At 36.7% G+C, this 20,099-nt stretch overlaps 1 protein-coding gene across 2 annotated transcripts in view; it reads right to left on the bottom strand.

The window, feature by feature from the left end:
* CD2AP (CD2 associated protein) overlaps positions 1-20,099 on the bottom strand; it is an 84,532-nt gene that overhangs the window by 3,196 nt on the left and 61,237 nt on the right. Inside the window, exons 9-17 of one of the 2 annotated variants that reach the window (XM_069805653.1) lie at positions 19,920-20,024; positions 17,432-17,468; positions 16,985-17,047; positions 13,372-13,531; positions 9,705-9,847; positions 3,303-3,418; positions 2,348-2,434; positions 1,510-1,694; positions 290-353 (exon numbers count right to left, since the gene is read on the bottom strand). In XM_069805653.1, the coding sequence (XP_069661754.1) occupies positions 290-353; positions 1,510-1,694; positions 2,348-2,434; positions 3,303-3,418; positions 9,705-9,847; positions 13,372-13,531; positions 16,985-17,047; positions 17,432-17,468; positions 19,920-20,024 (960 nt within the window). The remainder of the gene's footprint in view (positions 1-289; positions 354-1,509; positions 1,695-2,347; positions 2,435-3,302; positions 3,419-9,704; positions 9,848-13,371; positions 13,532-16,984; positions 17,048-17,431; positions 17,469-19,919; positions 20,025-20,099) is intronic. The other variant, XM_069805654.1, reaches the window with a different exon arrangement.

Below are 20,099 nucleotides of genomic sequence, written 5' to 3'. Positions count from 1 at the left end.
AGCAGAGCAAAGAATCCAGCAACACTAAACTGAACTTGCATTCCAACACCCATACATATTGTTAAAAATACGTTATGTTAAAAATTTTCCAGATAAAGCAAGCTCAGCTAAGATGAACTGTGAATCTTCTATATACAACCAAATGCCTCCTGAGGCATTCATTCAACCACACAGTAACACAGCAATCAAAAAAAACTGAGCAGGCTCATTAAGACCTTCTTGTGGCATCAAATACTAGAACTGCCTACAGACTTCTAAACTTTACTCCCACTCAAATTGCTAATATTACCTCCAGATTACTTCGTAACAGCTTCTCTTCTTCCAAATCCTTCTTTAGTTTTTCCAGTTCTCTCCTAAAAGTAGTTAAGATATCAGAAATGCAAGTTTCACATTACTGAGAACAGGCAGCATGGGTCTTGTTTAAATTTTACAAGAGAAATTCCTGTAACAACTGTCTGATGCTATATCTTATAAATAAAACTTCCATATAAGTACATGCCCACTAGTGAACTGGTACTCAAATCTAGTGCACCACAAGCTTCCACCAACTCTCAATACTTCTTACCTATCACTGTGCACTTACTCCTAACTTATAATCACAATTTTAAGTAGGCTACTTTAAAATTTCTACTGTTATTTTACTTGAAGGAGTTGAATTTAAACCAAGATAACCTGGCAACTTCTACATAGAGATTAGAAATTCTTTAGAATAAAAAGTTCCTAAAATATGTTTTATTTCATAACTATGTTCAGGCATGAAAGCGCTAAGAATTATCATCAAGTCACTGAAGAACTAGTTCATTAATCTCCAGAACTCATAATGTACTAGTGTGCTTTGGAGACCAACTGATCCTGATGCTCTATAACCTCTCAAGAGGTCAATCTAAAAGCTGGTTTGGTTAGCACTAGTCATCACTTAACGAGTACCAAAATGAATGTCTGTGCTGTAAAAATAAAAACAGAAAAGGTAAATTTCCTGCAGATTGGTCTTTACTGTGTTTACTCAAACACCAATTACATTTTTCTTCTACATCATTCTCCAAACACAACCCTACCCACATGCACACAGATGACTGGGCCACCATGATCACCAATTTGAAAAGCTCAGTAACATCTTTCCCTACTACCAGTCACGTCAATACTGCAATTACTTGTGCGCAGTGTTACACAAGGTCAGCACATGTACTTACATTAAATACCACAAAAATTATCTACTTTTCCTTACAGTGAAGGTACTAACTGTTTAAGAAGTATTTACAAAAAGCTGTAATGCATGCAGGAGTGCAAGTAGGAAGGAAAAATGTGTACAAATTCCAAAAATACTCTGACATCAAATCTGTATGTATTTAGGACATCTAGTTGGATCAACTTCTAAAGAAAGAACTTCTGAATTAATATTAATACAGAATAGCATTTTTTTTCTTCTTTTTTATTTTAAAGAAGTTTGGCATTAAAGACATTTGGGAGATGTCTGTGTAACCCTTTGAGATTGAGAAGGAAAATATTTACCCATGTTCTTTCTTCAGTACGTCTACTAAACCCATCAAATCATTAATCTGAGTCCTGAGCTCTTCCACAGAAATTTTTTCATCATCTGTTTCTCCTTTAAGTTGGATGTCTCCAGGAAAAAAGTTGAGTATAACAGAACTTGGTCTCTGCGATGAAGATGGATTTGGTGGACTGAATGCAGATGGCTAAAAAAAAAAAATACATCAGTGGAAAGCTGAGAAATGAAATCATACTGACTACTTACAGCATACAGGTTGTACTGTTATGGGAGCTACATGTGCACAACCTCCTTAATTTTCTACCCAAAAGGCAAAAAACAATGTCCAGTTCAAATGGACTACTGTAGTATATGAGATGCAGTTATTTTATACAGCTCTTTATTAAGCATTTCCCTGAGGTTCCTGTAGTCACTAAAAAAAGTGCTCACACTGCAGTTCTCTCAAAAACAAAACAAAACAAAAAACCAACGTGATTTAATGGGGCCCATAGGTTCATTATAAACAATCTTTTCTGCACCTTTCTGCTCTGCTCAGTTGTTCTGTCTGTCAGGAGACTAGAGGATGAGCAGCCATGAAGCTTATTTGGGAAATTATACCATAGGTTTTTTTATGCTACCCGATACAATAGCTCCCATCAGAACTGATGAACTTTATACTTTAGTATAATGAACTTTATACTAGAATTTCTAATATGAACTTTATACTAAGCGACATGGCTCACTTGCATTTAAATACAATCATTTGCATTTAGGTGGTTGCATCGATCTAAACTGGAAATGCAAGCAAGATGAACAGAACACCTAGCTGCCTGGTACTTATCTAGCTCCTTGGTATCATACCTTTTTTGTTTCAACTGGCTTTGGTTTGGCACTTTCTTCTTCTTTCTGCACCTTCAAATTTTTTTCTGGACTCACATTTTGACTTGCCTGGTAAACCATTCATCAAAAATAAAAAGGTTTTCAGAATTTTAAAAAATAAATAAAAAAAAGTAAATAAAAAAAGAACTGTCATATGTTTCTAAAAACGCAACAGAAAAAAGAAAAAAAAAAAAAGGAAAAAAAAAAGGCCACAAAACCCAAACACCCAAACTTAAATTATTAGACTACCATGGTTTTCTTTCCCTGCCAGTCAGAACTTCCCTTCCTCACCATACTCATTCAGCTGAATTTACATCAAACATAAAAATCTTGGGCAGGATTCTCAAGCATCTCTGCAGTACTTAACAAAGCAAGTCCTTGATGCTTTTGGGAGCCTGTAGGTACCTTCATAAAACATAAACAGTAACCAGCAGTAACTGTAGATATTAACTGTAGATGGTAACTGGCATGACTGAACTACACAACATCCAATGATACAATTTGTTTTCAGGGACTCCGCACCACCTGGGTCTCATGGTCTGACAATATCATGTCTTAGCACACGAGATCACAAGTCCCGCATTACAGCAAAATTAAATTACAAATCTGTTGTTAGGCCTGTAAAGCACTAAAGACACTTTCAGAGTTGTGTGTATGCACACCACCTATTTCATCATCAGTGACGCTAGAAGAGCTAAGTACTTACTGCAGTAATACCCCACAGAACAGAAAGACTCCTTCAGCTGCAACGCAGTCACGTTGTTTCTCTTACATACGCTTCCCTCCGGGGAATGGATGTTCCTGTAGACAAAGTCTATAGGAACTGAACCTCTACGGCATTTTGCCCTCAGATAAATGGTTCATAAAACTGTTTCCCAGTGCAACTCTGTTTCCTGGGAAGTTAGTTCACTACTAGGAAAACACCCAATATACTCACAGGACTGCTGTTATTGAAACGTGAAGGCAGCCTCCTACCAGGCATCTTGGGTCGGTTTGCAGTAGGGTGTGATAGATTATCTGAGGTAGCTATTACATCATCAAAGCTTAACAGATCTAGGAAAAAAAATGAAAACATAGACCACCATCAAGACCAGAAGGTTTTGCTGCATTCTTTTTTATCACTTTTTTTCCTCAAGACAAAAAATAAATATGTAATTTATCAGAATTCTTATTGTTTGAAAGTTTTTCAGTATATACAACACGAGCCATATGAAACAACTACACGACTTTGGCATATCTGGGAAACCACATTTTCCACCTTGAAAAAAAATTAAGAGTTAATTCAACTAGTATTTAAATACAAGTTCTCAACAGAAATGCTGTAGTAACATGGCAGCAAAACCAGACCTAACAATTATCTGGAAAAGAATATATTTATGACTTTTCTTGAGAGGTGCCATATTCAACTGTTTAAGAGAGCATATAACTTGCATGAAAAGCATGAAACCTCAAGTTTAGTGACTAAGACAAAAATAAAAGCAGTATGGTAAAGTACATCTCCACAGGTTGGTGAAATAAGTTAAGATGACATTAACTGCAAATATTTCTGTGCAGGCTAGTTTTTTCATATGCAGTGTTTTGTCTAAAGAAAATACACAACTTCATAAAGTCTGTCATAAAGAATTTCAAAACTCCATTCTCATACTTTATTATACCATACAGATCTCTCTGTTCATTAGTCTCTTTATGCTCACAGGTCTCGGTGTACTCTCTCCTAGATCAGTAGAAATTCTTTACATCCTATGGGAAGAGGCAACCTTAGGAAAAAGGCTGCCTATTAATAGGAAGATTAACATTAATAGGAAGAACAGAACATATCTAATCTAACAACATAAGTAGTTCACCTAGTTAACAACTGGACTTCTTAACTGTTTCTCCACAAAAATAATACTACTACTTACCTGTCAACAGATGTGCCATGAGATAGGTTTTTTGTTTAAGCATTGACATAAGATCATAGGTGTTATATAAGTTTTTACAACACAAGTTCGTTACACTTATTCTAGGTACTCTAAATGTTTAGCTAAAATACCACACAGCATTTACTATGGGCACCAAAAGTAACATTCAAGAATTGGGGTTTGTTGGGCAGGGAGGTGGTGGTTTTGCAACCTCTGATTTTTACATGACATTATGATTTATCAAATAGCAGCTATGATAGTTCTTTCCCTATTTTCTCATTCATTTTAAAGCTATAGAAAGAGGTCATATAACAAAAAAGCCCTAAGAACACTGAGCCAGACTATTGATACCACTTTCGTGTTTGGATGGATGACTTAAAATCATCTGATTAATCAGAGTTTTAATCACACATTGTCAAAGCTAATTTGTACGTGTAGAAACTAAGTTTTCCACTGAATGTTTTAACTGATTTTATTGTCTTCTATTCTGTGTTACTATCCTTGAAGTCCCTAAGATATTCGCAACTTCTGGGCATCCCTGAACATATTTCATCATCTGTTGCCTTGTTGAAATGCAAGCTTTTATAACAGTATCTGTTACCAATCAGTTTTGCTGCTTTTTAATTTTATTAAAGAGAACGTAAATACAGTCTTTTGTAAACATGTAATCATATCTGCAATGTAAAAAAGCGGGGGGGAAATAAACAAAGAAGGAAGAAACAGAAGAGTGATGAATGGCAAGCAGCTGACGGAAAAGAGGATGAGGGAGAATTAAATAACTATGAAGGTATTTCTGCTGTAGTCTGTGCCAATAAAATATTTAACTTATTAGAAGTCAAGCAACAGTGACCAACACGTTTTTTACTCAATCTCAGAGCACTAATCCATGCCAAAATGTAAATCAGGATTTACGTTAATTAGGTATTATTAAAAAGGTAAAAAGAAAGCAGAAAAAAAATATATATGCCCTTTCCCCCATCTCAGTAATTTTTGCCTTTAAACGACCCTCCTTTTGTCATTCTGCAGAAATGACAAATCATTTGGCAGGAAATTTAAATAAGAATTGAAAATTGAGTTGCTATTATGATTGTAATGCCAGCTCTGTGTCCACGAACAAAGTAAACATCAGGCATATTAAGAATAATGTGTACATCTGAAAAAAACCCACAGTATTTGACAAGGCTTGAAGATGAAGACTGCTACAGTCTTGAATTGTATATGATTTCAATATAGATGGTGGGATGACACTAAAGCCAGGGGCGATGGGGGTGGTGTCCTATTTGTTAAGAGCTTCTAAAGGAAATTGCTACACCTGAGACAATTGCTCAGCATTAAAATATTAACAGCACCTTACAGTCAGAGGAAATTCTGACTGTACTTGCATTTTTCTTTTAACCTTTTCATTTTGTTGCTTTGGTATAGGGAAGAAATTAAAGCACAGCCTGATGGAGATTAGGGTTTGTGTTTGTGGTGGTGGTTTTGTTTGTTTGTTTTCTTTTTAAACAGCATTCTTATTTATTTTAGGAGAAAGCCTGGCCCCACCGAAACCAATAGAGATACTGATGAAACCCACTGAAACTTCACAATTTCAACCAATAAAATGATTTATCAATTAACTTTCTTACAGACAGCCTGTAGATAATTGTTAAAGGAAATCCCATGATAGTGCCAAAAGAACAACATTATACACGTGGGGATAATTTGAGTCAAAAAATGATTTTAAGGCTGAGCAAGAGCATCTTTCTTTCTAGAAAGATGAGTCAAGTTTAAACAGTTACTTAGGACAGACTACTAGAAATATCTCTTCTGCAAGCTTACCATGGATCCATAACAGAACTGTTAGAAGCTTTAACAGATACAATTAGGTGAGAGGTTTTGTTAAAATTTGTGAATGCTTCAAGTGTACTCATAGCAGTTTGTCTTAAAAAGCCTTCACAAAAAGAAGCAAAGCTGAAGGGGTGTCTAAAGAAATTATGGTTCCAACATCTCATGTGGCTGGGGTTTAAAAACCCATGACAGAAGTGAAACATATCCAATATTTTAGAAGACAGGACCTCACATTAATCTGCAGAGTAAAAGAAGATGGCAGCCCTTTTTCCTATTACTCATCTTGCTGAGATTGCACCCCAAAAATTTAGGGCACAGATATAAGCTTCAGAATATTTAAACTTGCAGTCGAGCAATAGTAAGGTATTTGCTACAATTAAGCACATGCCTAATACGTAACTTTCAAAAACACTATTTTACAAGACTCATGATACTAAATAGCCAACACTAGTGGATTCAGTGCCTAAAGGCTTCATAACTGCATAATTTGTGTGTACAGAAGGATAAAGCCATTCAACCTACATACACCAGAAGTGGTATAAGTATTGAACACATTTCACTATAAACACTAGGTTTGGCTTATCTATAGCTGGACTGTAAAGTTTTTCCTTTTTTTTATCCCCACAAGTTCCTAATTGAGAAGTATACTTAAAGTAACAACTTCTTGAACAGCTAAGCAAAACAGGCATTCAAACGAACCAAAAAAGCATTTTAAATCGAAACCCAAAAATTTTAGTATCCATAACTGCAACTCAAAATTACTCTTATGACGTTAAGAAGAGGCTATGTGTATGGCATAAAGCATTTGGATTTCCTTATAGATTGTTATCTTACCAAAATGGAGAAGGGTAGGGTAATTTCCTGACACGTAAGAAGGGAAACATGGCAAACAGGATAGGAAACAAAATCTGGAAAGAAAAGTCAAGGAGAGGAATGTCTAGAAAAAGATTCTGAACAAAAAAATTATTTTACAAAGCAGGAAAAAGAAACATTTGTAGAAGAAACAGAATCGCTTTACATGTTCAGCATGCTAGTATTACAGCTTTAGTCTTTTACAGTACTTTAATTCTAGTTGAACAGAGAAACATTTATGCAATTTTTCAAATAAAGCTTCAAGAGAAGGTATTTCAACATGATCAACGTTTCTGAATGCTTTTGAGTATTTGTCCTTATCTGATGGCTGGGGGCCTAATTTTGATATGGAGTGTGTTGGCTTTTTTCTATAGATACAGAATATTTATGGCTTCTCCTTAGGCTAAATTGAAAGTGGCTCAACCTACACCACACTTCATGGTCAAACTAAGTTGCAAAACAAAAGACCCATACTTATAGAAATTGGTTTTCTAAAAATTCATTCACTTCAGGACTTCAATCTAAAGGCGGGCGGGATGGAGGGGCAGGGGAAGAAGAGAGACTGGTAATGCAGTTGCCAACCGCAGCCATACTCTTTCCCCCGTGGTTTAGCATCTATTCCAATGCTTGTAAGATAACAAAGTTTGAGATTGTTTAGTAAGGACCCAACATGTTTGGAGCTTTATATAGCCTTAGTTGCTGCATGGAGCATTCTGTCTTTAGCAGCAGAATGCATACAGAGACATAAAGCAAGAGATTCATTACATTTTACTGGCAGGAGTTTGGACTAGTCTGTTTTCACAAGAGTAGTAAAACTACAAGTGACTTATGCAGATCGCTTTAAACAAGGGCACTTTCACATAACAGAGGATTTCTGAAACTTTCCTTAAATAGCAGCTCCTTGACACTGTCAGTGCTGCATCCCCACACGGACTGCCTGACCCTCCTTTGCTTGCTCTGCACCAGACAAGGATCACTGAACAGACCTCACCCACTTGCTTGTTATGCACCCCTGTCCGCTGCCCCATACAGGTATTGAAATCTTGAATTTCTCCATGAGCCTGTAAAATCTTACGTTAGCAAGTCAGAATTCATAGAATTTTTTTTTCTAAATCTGTACAAAATTGGGGGTTTTATGTATATGTGAATACCTAATATCACAGCTACTACGTTGACATCTTTTAATAACCAGAGTAGCAAGATAATTGCACCTAAAGAAAAAAAAAAGACATTCCATCTACTTTCATGGGGAGTTTTTTCCTGCAGATAAATGATACTATGCTACACAGTAACACATCTAGCACAGTTCTAGAGATAAACATCTGAGTAGTAGGACAAGGCTTACATTTTTAAGGCTAGGTTGTGCATCGCTCTTTCATCTCTCAGCTTACATTGGCTGGAAAGTGTTTCTTCCGTACCCTCATTCAAACTCATCTTTAAATAGAGGCAATAGTTAAACTGCCAATTCAAACCCTTTAAGACAAGGCATATCACAGCATATGCATAGATTTTACTGGGGAATAAAAAAAGAACTTACAAATACTTTAGAGTAACACTAATAATATTTGTAATATTTCCAGGATATTTTAATACCTGAAGTCCAGCTTTTTGTGGCTCAGGAAAATATAACTTCTGTATTAAAAACATACATAAACTAACCTTTCCCCATACAAAGCATTTAAGCTTAGAAGCACATTTTAAAATGCTTAATGGAAAAATCAACAGTACTCTTTTCTATTCATAAACTGCTTCAGTTTCTTAATGCATTATTTTTATCTCCTAGATCAATTTATTACACTTTAGGACCAACTATTCTATAACCTGAATATCCTAATTAGCCTAAGTTTTATATATATATAAAAGTTATATTATTTCAAAATGTATTATTACTAAAACTTTTTCTGAGATGAAAGGTTGCATTTGAGATATGCAAGCCAAACACTGCAGGTACAATTCACTAAAGCTTTTTCTGCAGTGGTTAATCACACAGTAAAAATATTTTAGAGTTAAAAAAAAAATATGCCCACAGCAGATGATCTCTGCCTAAGAGGCACACAGAGGACTGAAATCAGTTGTGCTGTCTGTAAAGGACAAAAGGTAACTTTATAATAGCTCAGAGAGCCTGATCAATGTGGGTGCTTTAACCAGTATCAACGTTTTGGCTGGACAAATTTAGATTTAAAGAGATGCCACGTTTGGCTCGAGTTGCATTAAGCAAAGCCATAAGTATGAAATTCCAGTGTACAATGCTCCATGCTGGCCCAAATGTAACGTATGATAAAGTCATAATCTAAAATAGCTATGAACTTAATCACAGAATGCTGAAGGTAATGGCATTACTAAAAATACGCAAGTTAGCCAGAAAAGCAAAAGTTATCTTAAACGCAAGAGCAGAACAAACAGAACCAGTCAGTAAGGAAAACAATTTCATAAAAACACAAGATAAAAGTGGCAGCAAAAAAACATGCTTTCAAATTAGAAGAACAAACCATTACCTATGTTTCTCCCTTTGTCATCTACTACAACACAGCACTCATTAACTGCTTCCAAATAGCTTACTGACATGTGTTCACCGCTTGCTGACTCTTAACCTTCAGCTACCTACAGCAGTTCTAAAAAAAAAAATATACTTTCTACTGAACAGGCATAATCGCACTCTGTGGAATTTTGAGTAAACTACTTAAAAAGCTTATTCTAACCTTGTAAAATACTGCAATCCAAACAGAAAGACCAAAAAGAATGTTTTATTCTTTTCTTACCCAATTCTTTAGAGCTCTTTACCACAAGTGAATCTACCTCTACTGATTTTGGTCTAAGTGGTAATGGTTCAGTATCTAACTTTGGTTTTGCTACTGGCTCAACTTCAGATTTCGGTCGAAGAGAAACAACTTCTCCATTAGGTCTGTAGTAAGAAAAAAGAAGACAAGACATACCTAGTCAATAAACAGTTTACAACTGAAACATACCAAGAATTACAGGTAAATTGAAAAATTTCAGTAGATTTTATCATTTTCTAAAGCCTTGCTTAAAATAAAGTCTTTTGAAGAGCAATTCTAGTCCTATAAAAGCCAATTCTTCTGTTCAAGCTCTTGCAGAGTTGTCAAACATGTACAATCCTCTTGTAAAAATAATCCAAAACTTCTACTACAGGGCATACTTTGGCACTTAAATATAAAATATTACACTTCAGAGCAACAGAAAACAAAATAGCTAAATAGCACTTTCAGTAATATCTCTTGAAATACTCAGAAACATACTCAGAGTCCTTGACATCAAAATCTTCCTGTAAAGAAAAACACTACCAAGAACAAGTTATTTCTTTCTGGGTATAGAGTAAAGTACCTCGTATATACGGCTTTTATTCTACCACGCATTCTTTGCATGTCTGGTGACACCATCCAGGGACAAAAAAAAACCAAACAAAAACCAAACCAAACAAAAACCAAACAAAAAAAAAAACCCAAAACCCACCCCCCCACAAAAAAAACCCACCAAAACAGACAAACAAAAAGGAGAAACACATGACATTTTCCTTTACAATTCTTGCTATCATTTACGCCACAGCATAAAAATAGAATCACAGAACCATTTAGGTTGGAAAAGACCTTTAAGATCATCAAGTCCAATCGTTAACATAGCACTGTCAAGGCCACCACTAAACCATGGCCCTAAGCACCACATCTACATGTTTTTTAAACTCCTCAAGGGATGGCGACTCCACCACTTCCCTGGGCAGCCTCTTCCAATGCTTGACAACCCTTTTCAGTGAAGAAAGTTTTCCTAATGTCCAATTTAAACCTCCCCAAGCACAACTTGGGGCCACCTCCTCTTGTCCTGTCACTTGTTACTTGGGAGAAGAGACCGACCCCCACCTGGCTACAACCTCCTTTCAGGTAGTTGTAGAGAGCGATCAGGTCTCCCTTCAGCCTCCTTTTCTCCAGGCTGAACAACCCCAGTTCCCTCAGCCGCTCCTCATAAGACTTGCGCTCTGGACCCTTCACCAGCTTCGTTGCCCTTCTCTGGACACACTCCAGCACCTCAATGTCTTTCTTGTAGTGAGGGGCCCAAAACCGAACACAGTACTCGAGGTGCAGCCCCACCAGTGCCGAGTACAGGGGGACGATGACTTCCCTGCTCCTGCTGGCCACACTATTTCTGATACAGGCCAGGATGCCGTTGGTCTTCTTGGCCACCTGGGCACACTGCTGGCTCATATTCCGCTGGCTGTCCACCAGCACCCCCAGGGCCTTTTCCACCAGGCAGCTTTCCAGCCACTCTTCCCCAAGCCTGTAGCGTTCCATGGGGTTGTTGTGACCCAAGTGCAGGACCCAGCACTTGGCCCTGTTGAACCTCATACAGTTGGCCTCAGCCCATCGATCCAGCCTGTCCAGATCCCTCTGTAGAGCCTTCCTACCCTCCAGCAGATCAACACTCCCGCCCAACTTGGTGTCCTCTGTGAACTTACTGAGGGCGCACTCAATCCCCTCATCCAGATCATTGATAAAAGATACTAAGCAGAACTGGCCCCAACACCGAGCCCTGGAGAACACCACTTGTGACCGGTCACCGACTGGATTTCACTCCATTCACCACAACTCTTTGGGCCCAGCCATCCCGCCAGTTTTTTCCCCAGCAAAGAGTACGCCCATCCAAGCCATGAACAGCCAGTTTCTTCAGGAGCATGCTGTGGGAAATGGTGTCAAAGGCTTTATTAAGGTCTAGGTAGACAACATCCACAGCCTTTCCCTCATCCACTAAGTGTGTCAACTTGGCCTAGAAGGAGATCAGGTTAGTCAAGCAGGACCTGCCTTTCATAAACCCATGCTGACTGGGCTTGATCACCTCGTTGTCCTGTACATGCCATATATAAAGTATATAAATGGACTAGTTGTCAGCTTCAATGTGTCCCTGTCATTAATTCACCTCCCAAATCATTTATTTGGAAGTTTTATTGCAGTAGAAAAAGAGATAGCAGCCTTATCTTCCTAGAGGAATGTTAAACTTTCAGATATTTAAACATTTAAATATCCCTAGGATTTAAAGTTTTCAATTATTAAACAACCACAGTTTACTACAGACCTCTATTTAACTGCACATGTATATCCCTTTATAGCCATAATTATTTTCTAAAATGAAGGAGAAGATGACTTGTGGCTAATGAATAAATAAATCTTTACTTGGGAAATTCTCCAAAATATCAAGTGATATAACACAATGGCACACTGAAAACCTAAACAGAAGTAATGTGGCAATGGTCTAACTCTTCAGTCAGGCATCCAGTGTTCCCAGGGCTGTGCAGGGTGGGATCAGAGGCAGCTGATCCCTGTTGGAGTCAACTGTCCAAAGTGTGTGCCTTACCCACACTCCCTTTCCTGACTGCCCTCCTGCTCAGCCTTTTCTCCCTTTAGATATTCTTCCCTGTGGTTCAGCTATACAGGATCTGCTGTAAAAAAAAAGATAAACCTCGACAAATGCTTGCTGCCACCCCGTATCTTTGAAGGTGTTTAAGGTGCAAGCTCTTTGATGTAGCAGCCGTCTGCTCCTTTATTTGTACAAGGCAAAGTGCCTCATGACCTTACTTTCTTGTGGTTCTTTCAAGTCAACCAAACACCCCAAAGGGACAGTTACCCATCAGCAGTTTATTTACAGTTTTTGGCAAGGATCTAGCAAATACTTTGATGGAGACAGAAAGAAAAACTCTATGTGAGGGACTGTATTGATGCAAAATGAGTCTTAGTGAAACACCATAAATAATTGTTTCAAACTCATGAGAGAAAAACATTTTTTAAAGTGGATCTAAGAAATAGTGAGCAATTACTTGCTATTACCCTCCCTATTTGTCCAGTAGCTCAACTGAGAATATTCAAGACAGAGCATACAGACTGGATATGGTTCTGTAATAGGTGCTTTCTTCCCCAGAAGAAGACATGAGCAATACTGAGTACCTTTAGCACAGGTACTGACTGTGCTAAACTCTTCCTTTCCATCTATCTTATTCTATATAAAGTGCTGAAACATTGAACATTGATGCAGCTCAAATCTTCTGGTTTTTTCCAACACAATAATTCTCAAGTGCCATGTCCACAGATTCTTTTATACCTTACTGCTACCGTAGCTACAACTTCTTTCTTATGGGGAAGGCTAAAAGCAAAGCAGCCCACAGATTTGTAACTTCATCTGCCCCATGGTTAGTTATGCTGTACTATCTACTCTGAGATGGATCCAATGTCTCAAAGAATTAAAATTTGTAAGTTCACACTGATAAAGACTTGGAGAACCAAGACACTGGTAGGTATAGGGCAAAACTTATCTTTGCATCATTTTCACCCTTAAAACATCGGTTTCTTCCCACCTCATCCATGAAGGAAGATCGAACAACAAACCAAATAAAATACACTTGGGGTATAAAATTTAAGTTATACTGACTTGGATACAGATGATGGCAAAACAGGTTTATCTGGACGTTTTGGGTGCAGAAGCCCTGCTCTCAGTAGGCTATTAGTCTTGCTTGGAGGAATAGGCTTCTTGGGTGGTACTTGAGGAGCTTGTGGCTTCAAAGGCTTCTGATCCAAAGCTCCCTTTTCATCTGACAAAATAAGTCACCATAACATTTAAAAAATGCATGTTGTCTAGAATTCTTACAATGCTAATAAATTAGAAAGCAACTGCTGTCAGAAATACTTTCTTTGAAGATCAAAGTGAAAAATAGATATGCAAGTGTCTTAAGTGATACCTTACCAAAACACACTAACTACTTACCTGAACTTAAAAAACATTATGTTAAAGCAAGCAAAATGTCTTTCTATTGACATGAAACAGTAGTAAGAAATTATGGATTCACATTATTGCACTAAAAGTGACAGCTAGGAACCAAGAATCTCTCTGTACTGCTAGTGCTTTCTGTTTTCTGTGAATTCACCTTATCTCCACTTAAAAAGGTAGGGGTTTGTTTTATTTTGTTGTAACTGGACTTCTTCCGTACCCACAAGCAGCACAATTTATCTATGGAAAAAAGGGGAAAAATGAATATTTATCTGAATAACTGAATTTACTTTAGATAAAGTCTACCTTCCTACAAATTCAAGATACAATTTAAGTATGGCTGATGAAACAACAACAAAAAAAGTTAAATTTATTGTTCAATGACTGCATGACCTAATTGAATTCTGCCCAGACAAGCTGACATATAACATATGAGACACTGAAAAATTCAAGCTGCTTCACAAATGTTAGTTGAATAGTCTTCAACCCATGTTCCCTAATCACACCCTGTGGGATATCCAGACTATACCTTCTACTTTTCCTTGTAAAACTATGCTACAGCTCAGTCACGCTTGCATAAAGTACTGACGATTTAAAAGACTATTGTTAGGGTACAGTAAGGAGTTACAGTCTTTTACAGTTACTGCCCTTACAGGGCAGTAAATCGTAAACTGGGATGGAGAGACTGACCTTCAGCTTTGATTCTTCCCATCCTCCCCTCCTATGACTGCCTTTAATCAAGCATTGGTCTAATGTAAAATGTTTACATATGTTATGGATTTGGGGGTAGAATTGGAAATCTGCTTCAGCTCCATCCCAGCTAAGTGCCTGAACTGCCGGCTCTATGACTGACTTCCTTTGGACAAGTTCTGCAGCCGTTGAGTGTCAGCCCTCCAACTGTAAAATGGGAAAACTCCAATTTTGTTTCACAAGTACACTTGCAAGTAAACAGATCATAAAGATATACCTCTGAGGGGAAAAAAAAAAAAAAAAAAAAAAGAAAAAAGGCATTATCCAGGGCAGAATTGTCTTCCTGCTTTGGAACATTTGAAGGGGATATGAACAAAAAACCTGAACTGGTTGGCATTCCCTTCCAGTCTCTCTTAGTATCAAAAAAATAAAATACTGAAGTAGTAGAAGGATTTTGCCACATGGTGGTGCTGACTGTCCTCTGTAAAAGAACCTGCTAACAGTGCTAGCCACTTCTAACTAGTGATCCTATACGGAAGATTTAAATTTTAAATGCCCAATAGCAGCTAGCATTACTGACGATCAAGTAGCTTTATTTTAGCTATGCTGAACACAAGTTGAGAATTAAGCCTTTTGTTTTTAACAATAAGTGAGTTCATAAACAGGTCAGAAAAAATGCTGTCATCAAATCGTATTCCTGAATTATCATCTGTCAGTTTTCCCTTCAGTTACTCCCACTCAAAATCCGAATATAAAAACCATCCACAGCTAAGTGGAAGAAGTTAATACCAAAGGTCAAGATTCACCATGAGCATAGAAGTCAGACAATTCTGCTGGACAAAACGGCATGCCTCTTTTTTGGATTTTGCTCCGCAATGAAAAATAAAAGGGTTGGCTAAAAATGAGCAGTTTAGTAATGGAAATAAAAATACTAATCTGAAGACATTTACACTGGACAAAAATTTCTATGTGATACCACTAAGTGTCCTTCACTATAAACACAGAAATACTTATATGAGTATTGCTTTTAATTTTTGATCAATCTTTTTATGACAATTAAAGGCAATTATTAGTCTCCAAATAGGCATAAAAAAATTACATGGCTTGATAGCTTGTGATTAGAGCTGCTCAATTAGTATTTTCTTTGAAAACTAATTACAGTACAATTTCATACTTAATGAATTTAATCACTAATATCAACATGGTTATTTTTCCACAAGTAAAACTGTACTGATAAATGGGCATTTCTAGTAAAACACTACCGCTACCTAAATAAGCAACTTTTAAGACCTGACCTTCAACTGAACACAAGACAAACTTTTCCTCCATTGTTTCCTGTACCACAGTAAAGGACAGTTCTCCACCTTACTTAATTTTTCAGAAGCTTTCTTGTTCCTAAGCATTTTGGATGGCGTCACTCTTTTTTTTTTTTTTTTCCCTATATTCCACCATAAACAGTTGAGGCTCAACTATGCAAAGGTTAACACCATAATACAAACAGAACCAGTCTAAAATTAAACTTCAGTTTAAATAAACTTAAACTTATAAAGAGCCAAGTGATCAAAATTCCTAGTCATAGAGTTGATCTCAATTCACACCTGAAAATACTGTTTCAACAGATAAAAATAATTGGTTTGCTCACATGCAGAGGAAACATAGCTGATTTTAACAAGTATCCTTCATATGAAACACCCAAGAACATGCTTTGTTTAAAACGTGGGCTATAAAAACTGCCCAAGGAAGCCAAGAAACCCATCGAGCAGGCTTACTTGTCGAAATGTTGCTTAGCCATGGTCAGCCACAGTTCACTACTCACAGAACAGAGTATGTTTCTGTAATAAGGTTGAGCTGCAGTAACATCAGAATTTCTTCTTTAAGACCCAACCAGCATGTTTGTTTAAGCTTCTACCTTTTAAGCACAATCAAAACAGTTTAACAGTTTGACTTGGCAAGTTTTTCAAATATGAAAAGAAGCCTTTTAGAAATGTGTTTGGGTGATAATAGTACCTTTTGTTCTGAAAAAAAAGGTATCCTTTAAATTTTAAGAATAAAGTGGTAAGCATCTCTAAATTCTGTGGAACTGGAAAAACATGGAATAGAGCAAGAACTAACAGGACAAGAAATCTCAATTTCTGAGCACTGTGACTGTAACATCCATCTAAGGAGCGTGTGTATTTCTTTCAAAAATATTTTCCATCAGAGACTGATTTTGGCCAAAACATTCAGAAGCAGCAGCAAATGTTTTCATTTCTAATAACTTACTATTGCTATTCAAACTGTAGTCACTATCACAGAACTATACTTAAATTAATTCAATAGTAACTATGTTATTATGCAGTGCAATCAACATTTTTCAGAATGTAATGCAATAACAAGAAATACACATTTCATAGAAGTGTAGTTCTTCTAATCACTCTAAAGACATTTCCATAACATCACAGACATGACAGCTTCAGTAGATGATATCAAGAGAATCTGTGTGAAGTCTTTCAAATAGGTGCCTAATGCACAAAGCAGCCAAGCTACAAATTGTAACTCATTTACAAGAGCATAGTCTGAAATTCACTATGAAGAAAACTGGTCTCACCTTTTTCTTCAGGCCTCAAAGTAGGGAGTTTCTTGTCTCCAGCTGGCAATTCAGGCTTTGGAGCTGAATGTAAAAAACAAACGACAGACATTTCTCAAAGAGCTTTAATTATCTTAGTCACTAACTAAAAATATGATGTACACCAATTTGTGTTTATATTTTCTCCTTTGCAAGGAGTGTAATACAGCTATAAACACTCATTTAAGCCCAGAAAATGGTAGGCCTGTATTAAAATGTTTCCAAAGTAGGTAGGCTCCATCATAATTTTGAAAAATATATAGCAGCAGAAAAATACATAAAGCATAAAAAGTAACCTTAAACTGCGACTATGGGTGGCTACACTACTAGGAAATACAAAGCTACTTCTGAATTTTCTTCTGAGGTCATGCACTGCTTCTGAAATTTAATATTTCCTCAGACACGTACCACCATACATATACTACATACCTGGACTTTTAACTGGAGGCGGAGGTTTCTTTGGCTTCTGGGTGGGGAAAAAAAAAAAGTCAAATAAATAAGCAGACAGATATTCTCTATCAAAGACAGACTTATTTGTGGTTTTTTCTGCATACTGTAATGTCTAGCTTGTTTACTAGCTGATTTCACAGTATTTCACAAAGGAGGCAATCAATTCACAGACAGGAAACAGAACTGGAGTAATTCCTCTAGTATCTCCTGGACAACCAGTTGCAAAAACAGGAACAAAACGCAGGTTTCTTCAAATAAGATCAGTGCTTCAGCAACATGCATAAGCAGTAGAGGTACAAAGAACTAAAACCTAAGAATTACATCTTTTCCAGCCCGAAGAGTTGCTCTGATCGCACCCATTTTAATTTCAACACGTAAACCTCAATCTTAGTTAGTACAATGCAAGTTTAAAAGAGTAATCAGGTAAATTTTTGAACCAAAAATGGTCACTTTCACAAAAAAAAAAAGTTCTAAATTAAATATCAGAAGAACCGTTTCAACTGACTTCTAAATTACAGCAACGTAAGAAAAAAAAAATAGTTCACAGCATTTGCAACAAACACTGCAGTTGCATGAAAAACATTGTTTTAAGTTTCCTTATCACTGTATATTCAAGTGGGAGAGTTGGACAAACTATAGCCATTAAAAATTTACAAAGTATTACAATTAGTACATTGAAAATAACTCTATTTTAAAATGCAGTCATTCATCACTTTCCTTAAACTGGTAAAACTCAATCTGAATCTCTCTCCTGTTGAAGGAATACTGGCACCTCTCAGGACAGATGTCTCAAGCAACCTCATCTTCAGAATCTCCAGAAGAGGTATCTTTGTGGTTGTATTAAGGACAAGACTCACTGATAAAACAGTCACAAAAGCCTACAAAAACACTTCTTCTTTATACAAACACTGCTGAAACCATTTGGGCTCAGTCTAATATAGCCCCTCCAAAAATGCCTTGTAGTGGGTATTTTTGAAAAAGTTGCTATGGACAGATTTCAATTCTGTGCCCCTACCACTATTGAATAAGTTCTTAATGCAGAAAGATTTTATTCTGACAAGTGAAATGTAATTAAGCAAGCATGAAAACCCATATTAAATTTCTTTCTCTAGTTTCAGAGAAGACAAACGCTACTGAACTTAAGTAACAAGACTGTATTTTCTTTCTTTCCCAAAAAAGCAAATACATTACCCAGCTGTACAGCACTGCTGCCTATATCAAAAGCAATTACACTGAGAGTTCAGCATCAACTTGCCATTATACGATTCTGAACTGTGTTTTTATTAAGTCGGTATCAAATAGCTCATTACAATAATCAGCCGCCCAATGCCTTGAACTTCAAAGTTGCTCAGTGCAAGGTGATTCCCTGTACTGAGACACACTATACAGAGCAGAATAAAGGATCAAAGCAAGCTCTGTCTATAGGAAACATTGTTTATGGTAAAAGAATAATTTTTTTCCTCTTCCTCAAGAGATCAATTCTGTATTGCATAAGAGTGGTACCACCCACCCACCCCTCAAATTGAGTCAGCCATACGTTACAGCATTTATGCCATCCTTGCAAAGCTGAGAATCAGTTTGAAAAGAAAACACTGACTTGAAGTAACTGGACTTTCTGTGCATGTTAGGTAACTGAGGTTAAATGCTAAGTTAATAACTATCTGTCAGGTTGTAACTAGCAATCCTGTCAATGTCTCCAATTCCAGACCAAATGGCACTAATTATGAAACTCTGAAACTGTTCTACTGACATATAGGCTTCAACATTTAGATGTCCTGATCTGGAGCTGAATCTGTCCCATCTGGGGATGAGGTACATTTGTGAATTAACATATCTTTGCTACACAAACTTGTCAAAACCAAAACATCACACTAATCTCAACAAAAAAATTATAAAATAAGAACCAAAATTTCAAGACCAAGGAGTACCACATGAAAACATGAATTTACGTAAGTTAGCACATGCGATAGTAAAAAAATATTTCTAGATCCCACCCAAAGATTATCCTTCATGCACTGCAACCTACTGGCGAGTCTTAACATGGAAAAATACCAGTCAGTCCCACAGGGGTCATTCAGCATTTTGCAATTACAGTTACTTACAGGACTACAGATGGAAGAGACAAACCGCTTATCTCCTTTCAAAACAGTAAGGGTTTAATTCAGTAATCAGTTACATGTAACAGCGTGTTATCAGAACTATATCCTTTTCTATATGGCCTAATCATCCTCATTAATTACAGTTAATCTCAAAAAGCATGCTTCAGTTTAATATTTAAGAAGAAGTTTAAACACAAACATTAACCTTTAAATCTTTCTTCTTTGATATAGCTATTTCAACATAAAAGTCAAAAACTGCCACACTAGTAGTAATATTTTAAGCAGCATAATGTGCTGTGAAGTCTTTTATTCTTTGCATTTCCATCAATACTTTTTTGTGATACTAAACGATACATGCAAGAACTTACAGGGAAGTCTTTATCAGACTCTTGTATTTGAACAGCAAAATTATCTGGGAAGACTCCTTCTTTACCATTGAGTTCTCCTTTCCACCAGCCTGCCTCTCCAGTGTCCTAAAAGAAACAACAGAACATTTCAATCAATATTTACTTCTTCCCCAGAACAAATACAGTTACAGGAACAATGTT

This window comes from Haliaeetus albicilla, chromosome 18, assembly GCF_947461875.1.
Source record: "Haliaeetus albicilla chromosome 18, bHalAlb1.1, whole genome shotgun sequence".
In the NCBI taxonomy this organism is placed as follows: domain Eukaryota; kingdom Metazoa; phylum Chordata; class Aves; order Accipitriformes; family Accipitridae; genus Haliaeetus; species Haliaeetus albicilla.
The sequence above is the reverse complement of the archived record's forward strand: the minus strand, read 5'-3'. Positions and strand labels throughout refer to the sequence as shown.